We start from the raw sequence: 11178 nt of genomic DNA on the forward strand, positions 1-11178 counted from the left end.
AATTTCAAAAATTACACTTGCTTGTTGTCTAAAGTGCAAACACTATGTAACTGCGGAAAATAAGTTGGGCAAGTGTCCCTTTCAAATCTTGCCTGCAATTCTGAACTGCTAGTTGACAGTTGATGAGAAGGTTGCACAGAAGTGACCATAATGTGAGATTCCATGTTACTGTTGTTTGTTTGGAAGTGAAATGAAACAGCCGAACCCCCTCAAGCATATGGACACGGAGCATATGGTGTCAGCTCTATGAGAAATGAATGGGCAGACAGACTGACTCTCCCCCACCCTCAGGTGCTTGAGTGAGATCCCTCCCACAGTGCACCTTCAGAAAGGGGGAGGAAGCAGTACAGTGGATGGATGAGAAGCCCTATGGAAGAATGGTTAGAGGTGTGAAAAGGCCTGTTTCTCATTCACCTGTGTGTAAATTTTATAACTGTTCATGGTATGGTCTTTGGAAATATTCAAATGATGAGGAATAAGAAGTAAAATATGCACATCTCCATTTTCTTTCCTTTCTTCCACAGTCCTCACCAGCCAGTAGGCATCCCTTGCAAAGACCCTGTTGTTCCAGTCAGGTGCCTGCTTCTGAGAGCCTCCAGGTAGAACATCTGACTGAGCCACACTGTCTCCAAAAAACAATCCCTGGATGAAGTGTGTGCCCTTCTCATCAGAATTTATTGACAAACTACCTATGAAGTCAAGCCCGATGCATCTGCTAGGGACAGCCAGGGTCAATGGGGATGGGGGAGGAGGGCAGGGCCTTTTAGTCCTGGACCCACTGGCTCACTGTTGAGGCAGGGAAGAGAGATGGAGGACACACAGCATGCAACATGCAACATCACTCTTTATTAAGAAAATAAACAGCAATCGTGAGTATGAAAATACACAGAACAACTGACCCTTCAGGCGGTTATGTCACCTGGTCTACAAGATAACTTTGGCTTCTTAGTTGGCCAGGCCTCCAACCTCAGCCATGGGCGTGGCCTGAGGCTGGAGAAGAGAGAAACAAAGATGATGTGGATGTAGACAAAGAGTCATCCAAGGGCTCCTTTTAGGGGATTTGTTTGAAGGCCTCCTCTGGGATCTTGCCCTCGGCCTGGAGAGGAGTCAGGATATTAGAAGAGCCAGTTCCCATAGTTTCATCCCCAGGACACTGGCCTCCACCTTCTTGGCTTTCCTGAAGGCTCAGAAATGTTCATCTTTAACCCACCTGATTCCCAGACCTCACCTTGAACTTAGTGAAGACCTGACCAGCTCTGGTGTAGTTCCAGTCATTGTCCTGAAGGCACCTGCAGTGGGAGAAGAACAGGTGATCTCCACTGGTACCACAGTACGGACATGCTGACCATGCAATGCCACCGCTAAATCTATGCCACTGTCTTGCTGGGACACATGTACCAGTATGAGCACTATGTGTAATGATGAAGAAAGACCCAGTGAAAACCAAAATATCTACCACTAGCATTCATGCCCACTAGAATTCAAAACAGAAAAGTAGAGCTGTGCCAAAGAACAAGGAAACTGAATATATACTGATCAAGAAAGATGTTCAAATAGCAGAAAGGGTAATTAAGAAACATTACCATTTACCATCACGACCTTTTGTGGCTGGCTTCTTTCACTTAGTGTTTTCAAGGTTCATCCATGTCATGACATATATCAGAACTGTATTTTTTAATGGCTGAATAAGTCTACTATATGTATGGACCAGATTTATTTATCCATTCATCAGCTAAAGGACATTTGGGTTGTTCCCACTTCTTGGCTATTATGAATAATGCTGCTATGAACATTCCTGTACAAGTTTTAGAGTGAACATACGTTTTATTTCTCTTGGTATATACTTAGGAGTGAGATTACTTGGTCATATGGTAACACCATGTATAATATTTTGAGGAACTGCCAAATTTTTTTCCAAAGTGAATGCTCCACTGAACCTTCATACCTATAATATATGAGAGTTCTAATTTCTCCACATACTCACCTATGCTTATCTTTCATTTCATTGATTAAAGCCATCTTAGTATGTGTGAAATGGTATCTCATAGCTGTTTTAATTTTTATTTCCCTAATAGGTAATGATGTTGAGCCTTTTTTCGTGTGCTTTTTGGTCATTTGTTTATCATTTTTAGAGAAATGTCTTTTAAATCCTTTCCCCACTTTTCAATTGGGTATTTATCTTTTGACTGTTGAGCTGTAAAATCCTTCAGTATTCTAGATAGTAGACCTTAACAGATATGAGATTTGAAAACATTTTCTCCCATTTTGTGGTTTGTATTTTCACTTTCTTGATAGTATCCTTTGATGCACAAAAGCTTTTATTTTTGATGAAGTGCAATTTATTTGTTTCTTTGGTTGCTTGTGTTTTGGTGTCATTGTAAGAAACCACTGCTTAATTCAAGGTCATGAAGATAAACACCTATGTTTTCTTCTAAGAGATTCTACTTTGTAGAGCTTACAGGTCTTTGATCCATTTTGTGTCAATATTTGTATATGGTGTGTGATGGGGTCAAAATTCATTTTTTTGCATGTGAATACCCAAGTGTCCCAGCATCATTTGTTAAAAAGATTATTTTTTCTCCATTATTTTTTCTGGCACCTCGTTGAAAATCAATTGGCTACAAATGTCAGGGTTTATTTCTGGACTCTCACTTCTATTGCATTGGCCTATCCAAATGTCAGTGCCATGTAGTCTTGATCACAGTACCTTTGTAGTAGGTTTTGAAATTGTGGGGATCAGGACTTGTGAGTCCTCAACTTTATTCTTCCCTTTCAATATCGTTTTGACTATTCTGAGTCCACTGCCATTTCCATGTGAATTTTAGAATCACCTCATCAATTTTTGGAAAGGAGTCAGCTGGGGTTTTGATAGATACGGTGTTGACTGTATAGCGCACTCTGAATAATATTACCATCTTAACAATATTAAGTCTTCCTATCCATGAACATAGAATGTCCTTCCATTTTTTTAAGGTTTTCTTTAATTTATTCACTGTTTTGAAGATTTCAAAGTACAAATTTTTCACTTCTTTAGTTACATTTCTTCCTAAGTATTTATTCATCTGATGCTATTATAAATCAAATTGTTTTCTTAATTCTGATGTAGGATAATTCACTGTAAGTGCATAGAAATATAAATGATTTTTGTGTATCGATTTTGTAGCCTGAAACTTTGCTGAACTTGTTTATCTATTCAGATAGTTTCTTAGTGGATATCTTAAGATGTTTCATATAAAAGATTATGTCATCTGAGCATGATACTGTTTTAAAATTCTTTACATATATTATCATAAAATTAAGATACATTTTTCATGAGTTTACTTTTTTCTGGAAGTAAAATATCCAAATACTTATTTTTTCAAATTGCCTGTGTGTTCATATTATTCACTCCCTCAGTCTCCCAGCTTCCTCTTATCGCCATGCACACCCCATACTCACTTCTGAGACCACTGGAGGTTCATCTCAGACTGGGTGGAGAAATCTTGTACCATTTGCTGCTGCTCCTGGGAGAGCGTGGGCATGGAACTAGCAGAGGGTGTGGGAACTGAGATGGAGAAAGTGCTCAGGGTCTTTTTAAGGCTGGTGTCCCTCACAAACAGCTCGTCATTCACAATGAAAAGACTGAAAGAAAAATAAGCCCTCAGACAACTGGACGGATGGACCACCCACCACACCCCCAACAACAAGCCACTCAGCCACCAGATTCATCCCATAACCTTCCTGTGTCTGTCCCCGAGGATCTTTGGATTCCTATATCCCCACAAAGCCCACCTCTGGGAAGTGTCTACCAGCTTCATTAGATTTATAGGTTTATCTTGAAACCAGGGAAGATTTCACATTTACCCTTTACAACAGCCCAAGGAGTGGACAATCTGAAATCCACTGTCATAGGAAGACACTGAGTCGCACAGAGGCCACGTGACTTGACCAAGGTCACACAGCCAATGAGTGCTGGGACCAAGGAGAGAAGCCACATTCCAGTTCTAGAGCCCATGCCCGTCTTAACCACTAGACTAGACTGCTCCTTGGATCTACCTGCTGGCTTTCCACAGTATTGAGAAAACCTAAGGTGGGCACCACCACATTCCCACACCCCTGAGCCCAGGCTGGGATGGGGGTTCCCACCCACAATACGGCACTCACCTGGAATAGCTGGCAGGGGTAGTGATAAAGGTCCGGGTGAAGGCACGAACAGAACCCTGAGACCTTCCTTCCACTTCAATGACAAAAATCAAACATCAGTACCCCCGAGAGCCCCACCTGCTTTACACGCTCACACAGGGGTCTGCAGACAGAGTCGGACTGGAAACTCATGCTGAGGGGACAGGTGCTCACTGGGGGCCAGGGTGTCAGGAATGCGGAGGGCAGCTATAGGAGCAATCTGATCCCGGGGACAGGACCTCTGCTGTGTGCGGGCCTGTGACAACCACTTCACCAGTTCATTGATGTATTTGTCACTGCTGCCCAAGACATGGATGCTAATACCTCATTTTGCAAATGAGGAAACTGAGAGGTTAAGTAATGGTCCCAGGATCTCAGAGGAAGGCTCTGGGATGAGAGCCATGAAACTCCACAGCCTGTGTCCCTAACGCCCAGGGTGTGCAGGGCAGACAGGCATGAACGCAGGTCAGACCTGGGTCCTTTGTGGGAAGAGGGAGGGCTGGAGAACACAGAGGGACCGGGAAGAGAAGGAGAGGGATCGGGGTGGCTGGGAGGGTGCTGAGAGGGAGCCCGGCCAGGGGGTTGGAGCAGTGGGGCATCTGGGGATGGGGGTCTACACACACTCACCTTCCTTGAACACCCCATTGACAGAGAAGCAGAGCATCGTGTCCTGAAAAGGAAGAGCCCAGGCGCTCAGTCACCACCTAAACCTCCTACCCACCTGCAGCAACTGGTCCTGCCCAAGCTGGAAGCAGGCACTCACCGTGTGGAGCCACATGTCCACCACGAAGGAGCTGAAGTCATGCTGAGTTTTGGGCAACAGGCAGAGGGAGCGCACAATGTCATATTTTGTGTGTTTCAGCAGCTGGACCCGCAGGTCTGTGGGGGGAGAAGCAATGGAAGGTCAGGGGCTGCCATGCCCTGGGCTCTAAGACTGACCCCTTCCTACCCCTTTTCCCGCCCCATCTCCCCATCACACACTCACAGGGGTCCTTGAGCTTCTTCATATTCCTGCTGTCCTTGAAGTACTCCCGCAAGCTGCTCCTGGGAGAAAAAGAGAAGCAGGAGGAGGTAGGCCGGCCCCAGTGTGGGGGTTTGCAGGAGCTGCCCTGCGTCTGCTGGGGAGCCACATGGCCCAGGAGCAGAGTGTGAGCTGTGATACTCACGGGGCTGGGTCCTCGGGGTTGAAGGGAATGGTCAGGGAGAAGCAGGCCCTGTGATGGTAAGCACTGAGGAGACCATGTCGGTCTCCAGAGTCGTAGATCATGTAATACCTGAGAAGGAACAAGGAAAACAGGCTGTCTGTGTGATCTCAACCCAAGTGAGACTTGAAAGTCCCTGTGAGGGATGGTTCTTGGGTGGCCTGGACCATCTCAGAATTCCCTGTTTCTCATAGTCCCAGGGGTACTTACTGCTGCAGGAATTGCAGGATCAGATTCTTCAGCATCTCAGATCCATTATAGTTTTCCTGGAATCAAAAGGCATTCGAGGATATGTGGCTGACAAAGCCTGCCTTGCAACACTCCAAATGTTATTTGATTCTTCCTCACCTTGCAGGGCTTTACTGCATAGGGAGTGTCAATGTCAATGATAATTGGTGGAGGTAACTCCTTGCCATCCTGGGGAAAAGAAAAGGAAGTCAGCATTGGGGACTAAGGAGGCAGCCCTGGATGATCCCAGAAAAAGACAGGCCCAGGAGGGTGAGGGTCAGAGGTCAGGTGCAAAAGAGCCCTGGAAATTCTATGGGCAATATACAGTGGGCGTCTTCATCATGAGGTCCTAGAAGTGTCTACTGTTACAGGCAAATTTAGTTGTGTGTGTGTGTGTGTGTGTGTGTTTATGGATGTTTTTCCAGGGAGTATATCCATGTCTTTTTCAGGCATCCATGTCCCCTAAAATGGACAAGGGTCTGATGCAAACATGTAATCTAGACAAGACCCAAAGAGCTTGAGGGCATCTGCAGAAGTCACCAAGTTAGTAAGAGACAGTGATGAATATAGACACTTACCAGGCGTAACAGCTTAGGGAAACATTCTCTGATGGCACTGTCCAAAACCAAATACAGAGACAGGTGGTTGATAGTTCAAGATTGCAGCGATTCTTTTGAGTTAAAACACTGACACCATAAACAGACATCAGTGTGTTCTGGCCCATCCAGCAGCCCCCTTTGCCCACCTCAGCCTCTGATTTTAAGAGTTTTGGGTCCACCACCCTGCTGAGCACTAAGCACCTGTCATCTGAATCTCTGAAAGGCAGTCTCCTCATCTCTCTCAACACCTTCACTTTAGTATTACTTCCTATCCTCCCTTCCTTTCCCTCCCTCCGGGTTACCTCTCACCTAAACTACCCTGACTCTCTTCTCCAGTGCCCCAAAAGCAGCATTTCAAATCCATCCTGCAGGGCTTCCTTCCTCTCCTAGGCACCCGTGGTAGGGATGGAAACCATGCAACATGTTGGGCTGGGGGCCTGCTGGATGCTGGTTGAGTCTCTATCACCTGTGTGAGCTCAGTCTGAGCTGGGCATGAGAAACAGAGCAGACACAGGGGCAGACCTTCCCCAGAAGGAGTAAAGGGTCAGCTCCCAGGTGAGTATGGGGCTGAGTGAGGGTCTATGCCCCCCTCTCACGAGCACCATCTTCTCTCACAGCGGTCCCTGCACCTATCTTAATTATTTCTTTACCTGAGGAATCATATCTGTCTCAGGCTACCCAGGGCTCCTCTGAAGGACCAGGCAAGATGATGTGATGTGTGTTCGGATGGAGGGGCAAGTGTCCCCGAGAGGCCTGTCTTTCTGTCTCCTCCACCACCTCTGCCCTCTGCCTTCCACTCCCCCTTGGGAAGCCCTCTGCTCACTCTCTGTGACCAACTTCTAGCCCCTTGACTCAAGGAACCCTGCTTTTTCCACAAGAAGGGCCCAGCTCCTGGTGTTGGGCCAGAGGAACGGATGTCATGACAGGAACCACCAGGGCTTTACCCTGAGTATGTGGCAGGAAAGCCCCCTTGTCAACCTGGGGTTGGAGGGAGGACCATCTTGGAGGAAGGGAAAGAGGACTTCTATCAGAATGGGGGATGGGAGCCCCATATCAGCATAGAGTTGGAAAGCCTGTCTCAGCCTGAGACCCTGAGCTGGAGGACCCTTCTCAGGCCAGGGAATCAGCATCTGGCTCCCCGTTCTGGTGATGGGGGGAGTCCCACTTTGTGGAGCACGCTCTTGGGAGGACTTGGTAGAGAATGCTGGGTGCAGAGTTTGGAAACAGACCCCAGCGCACCTGAAGAGGTGAGCAGGTCAGAGGAAGGACACTGCTCAAATGTGAGGGACACAAGAGAGAGCAGAAGGTGGGGTCTGTGCTCCTGGGGGAGGACCTGGGTTGTCCCTTCCTGCACACATGCACTCTCAGGGGCAGTTCAGGCTCCCAAGGGGGTAAAGGTCCCCGGAAAGGTGCCAGTGGTTATCACCAACCTTATGTAGGTGGAGTGGTCTGGGAAGGTGCCACACAGTGGGTTTCCTTGTAACCACAGCTCTTCGAGATCCAGCCCTTTCATCTTGCTCAACTCCCAGGCTGACTTCAGCTGAGAAATATGGGGAGGAAATTGGAAAACGAATCCCAGGGAAAGAGACACATCCGGATCCCTGCACCTCCACCCCCACCCTCCCCAGCAGGTACCTTCGCCAGCCTCCCGTCATCACTGTGATGACCACGACCCCCCAGCTCTCAACCCAACTTTGATCTGGCTCCCTCCTCTCACCTCATTTTTGCAGAGGTTCAGAATCTTGACTGTGGGGGCCATCTGTATAATGTCAGACAGGCCATCCAGATGGTACAGCTTGTTGCTGCCCAAGTGCAAGGACAACAGCTTTGCAGGGAGAAGAGTTAGAGTGACAGTTACTATCTTGGGCCTGGGAGACCAACCTGCCCTCCGCCCCATGTCTTCCACCCCTTACCAAAATACCAGCACTAGGCCTACAGCCTCACCTCAGGGAAATCCTTTTCGATGATCTGCAGGGTGGCAGCCATGCAGTTTCTTCGATTCAGAATTATATCAATATCATGGCCCACCAAGTCTTCAGGAAGCCGAGGGAAGTGAATCAGAAGGCTGAGTGGGGTCTGGGGCCAGCACTAGCCAGCACCCACACCACACACGTTACCATCCCTAAGTCTCCCTCCAGGAAGACCCCTCTGCCCTCCCCTGTCCTAGAATTACTGCTGTCAGACATACCTGGGTCAAAGCGGAGATTCTGGAGGTCAAGGGCTTGCTGGGAGACATTATATCGTTTGTTCAAAGTCAGCTGCAGAGAGAGATGGAGAGAGCCACTCTGAAGCTGTGATGGTGACAGGAAATTTGGGGGCGAGGGGAACTGGGGGCTGGAGGAAGAAGAGGTGGGTCTGAGTGTTGGCACACAGCATGCCTTGAGTCTACACTACCTTTAGCTGCTCCATTTCTTTTGGCTCCAACTTATTCAGCACAGAGTAGGGAACAGTAGAGGGATTGACAAAGATAGCCACCTGCAGGAAGAAGAGGTAAGGTTAGTACCAGGAACTCTAGTTCCAAAGAAGAGGACCAGCCCCTGGACTGTCCTGTCCTGGGATAAGGTACAGGTAATGCCCCTGACACACACCTTTTCATTCTCCTCATCACAAATCTTGTAGCTGACATCCTTCAATGCAGAGGCAGTGCTAGCACCCTGGACAAAGAACCGAGCCCGGTTTTTCACATAGTGGAACTGCAGGATGGGGAGGTAACAGTAAGTTCACAGGACAAAGCCTTTCCCGTCAGTGGGCTCCCCATCCCCCCTCTTCCCTCTGCCCACTCATCTGGCTTCACCATCCTCTCTTACATCCACTGGAGTGAAAGGGACACTGCATTGGTTCTGGATTGAGTTCATTAGCCACATCTTGTCATAATTTATCCCATAAGGAATCTAAGGATGAAAAGCAGAGATGGGAAAGAAGCGAGACAACATGGAATTAAGACTGGAGAACAGACCCAACACAATGTTCTTTTCCGACCTTCTACTGAGCTTGAAAGGACTTTTAAAGAAGGGACCACTGGCATGATTTCTTATGTTTGTGCCTAATATGGATTTACTAAACACTCTTTCTCTCCATTCAGAGCTCTCCTCCAAATAATCAAGGTGTTAGAGATGATCTTCCTTAAAGTTCCAGGAGATCCTACCTAGTGCAGACACTGCCTGTCCCTCACACAAGGTCTACAGAGACTCGACACCCCATCTCCCACACTCAGCTTGCCAAGCTGAGACCTCCAGTGTGCAGTTGCTCCATATCCTTGGCAGTAGTTTCCATCTTTGCCTTGAGACAGTCTACTCCGTTCTCCTTATAGTCAGCCTGTTCTCTTTATACTGTTTCTTTGAATTTGCCCTTAGATGAACAAGATTGATAACTCTTAGCAATATACTACAGATTATAAACTGTCCCCAGAAAATAAACTAGTGTCTCTACATGAGACCAACACAATTCTCCCTGACTTTTCTCTCCTAAACATTCCATAAATTTTTCAGGACACTCACTGTGATCTTGAACCAGCTCCCTGGGGTTCCATCTTGTGTGTTCTCTCTCATTTCTCTCCGCAGAGGTTTTCTATCTCTCCACACAGTAACACGGATGCGGCCTTCACTATGACATCTCACTCTCCTCTTGTTCCGGTAGGTGGTATACAGAGTGCTGCAGGGGAATGTGGAGAGAAGGAGGGTGAGTGGCCATAAATGCTAAGAAAGTCTTCCGTACAGCCTTGCTTCTCTGACACCAGGACTATGATTAGGATTACTTAACCTCTATTCCACTTCTAGCACACTTCCGTTTTCCAGTGAGAGAAGAGAAAGAAGAGCATGGAGAGTGAAAGGGTTGCACAGTCCTAGGGGCTGCTGCATGCAAACCCTGCTGCCTGGTCACTTACTGTCTCCCTTGGGGGTCCTCCTGGACATCCCTCATCACCATGTTTCCATCATCCTCCTGGAGGTGTGAAGGCTGACGCTCACATCCACCACGCTCATAACGAGGGCTCCTCCTGCCAAAATTACCTCGGAAAGAACCCCAACCTTCATTTCTTCCTTGACATGGGCTACTACCATTATTGTATTCTGAAAGGGGAACAAAAATACAAATTTGAAGACACATCAGTGGTTCACTTACCATGTACCACATCTTAGGCTAAGATGATGGTAGGGAAAACAAAGTGCCAACCTGCCCTAAGGGACCAATCACACACAACCTGCCTTAAGGATCCAATCCCACAAATCCCAGAAAGGAAACTCTCTGCCTGTGCAGACAGGAGAGCCTTATCTGACAGATGGCACTATCAGGGGAGGAATCGAGGGGTAGCAGGAGGAGGAGGAGGAGAAAGAATTAGGAGAAGGGGGAAGAGGAAAACCGTGTTGAACCCTTTAAAACAATGGAGCAGGATTTATGAAGAACAGAGGCATATGCATCCACAGGTTAGACTGGACACCAGTCATACACCAGGAAGGCACCTGAATCTTGCCTCCTCTCAGGACTTTCTAACAATCACACCAGTACTTGGGAAGCAACCTCTCTCATGCTTCCCAAGTCCATTCAGTCACCAAACTGATTCCACTAACAACCAGCAAGCTGTCCTTCCTTTGACAGTGCAGTACAAGCATTAGTGTCAGGTAGGACTGATGTAATAGCCTCCTAAACTGTCTCCCTCTCTCCAGCCTTGCCCTCAGCAGTACCCTGTTTGAAATGCCCAGAATGAGCTCTCTTTTGGACCAGCCTGAAACGTCTTACAGCTCAGGAGGCAACTCTTCTAACCTCAGTTCTTCTATAACAAGTGTCTGAACGACAACGTGGAATGATGTGTCAAGTACCATTTCCAAGTGTTTAGGGATTCTTCTTTTTTCTATTACTGACTTCTAGTTTGATTCCATCATGGCCAGGGAACATACTCTGTATGATTTCAATTCTTTTGGAACTTACTGAGGTTGACGGTCCAGAAGATGGTTTAACTTGGTGAATGTTACATAGACCTTCAGGGGGAACAA

The 11178-nt window shown here is 47.2% G+C and overlaps 1 protein-coding gene across 1 annotated transcript; it reads right to left on the reverse strand.

The window, feature by feature from the left end:
- Nucleotides 1-836: 836 nt before the first annotated feature.
- Nucleotides 837-10225, reverse strand: LOC105080937 (nuclear RNA export factor 2-like). The gene is made up of 20 exons (XM_074358718.1): nt 10074-10225; nt 9688-9841; nt 8998-9081; nt 8779-8883; nt 8585-8665; nt 8379-8448; nt 8135-8223; nt 7908-8015; nt 7621-7730; nt 6170-6206; nt 5712-5780; nt 5574-5629; nt 5328-5435; nt 5147-5205; nt 4925-5040; nt 4789-4831; nt 4144-4216; nt 3439-3621; nt 1229-1289; nt 837-1096 (listed from the first exon to the last, which is right to left on the reverse strand). The coding sequence occupies exons 1-20, from the start codon at nt 10112-10114 to the stop codon at nt 1052-1054; spliced, it is 1692 nt and encodes a 563-aa protein (XP_074214819.1). The 5' UTR covers nt 10115-10225; the 3' UTR covers nt 837-1051.
- Nucleotides 10226-11178: the final 953 nt, after the last annotated feature.

This window comes from Camelus bactrianus, chromosome X (assembly GCF_048773025.1).
Source record: "Camelus bactrianus isolate YW-2024 breed Bactrian camel chromosome X, ASM4877302v1, whole genome shotgun sequence".
Classification (NCBI taxonomy): Eukaryota; Metazoa; Chordata; class Mammalia; order Artiodactyla; family Camelidae; genus Camelus; species Camelus bactrianus.

Bases quoted from the DNA above. Each gene is read 5' to 3' on its own strand.
- LOC105080937 (XM_074358718.1), bottom strand. From the start codon at position 10,114: ATGGTGATGAGGGATGTCCAGGAGGACCCCCAAGGGAGACA. The intron at 5,041-5,146 runs GTGAGTGTGTGA...CTCCCCCCACAG, and splicing joins GAAGAAGCTCAAGGACCCCT to ACCTGCGGGTCCAGCTGCTG. The intron at 1,290-3,438 runs GTGAGTATGGGG...CTCCCACTGCAG, and splicing joins AACCTCCAGTGGTCTCAGAA to GTGCCTTCAGGACAATGACT.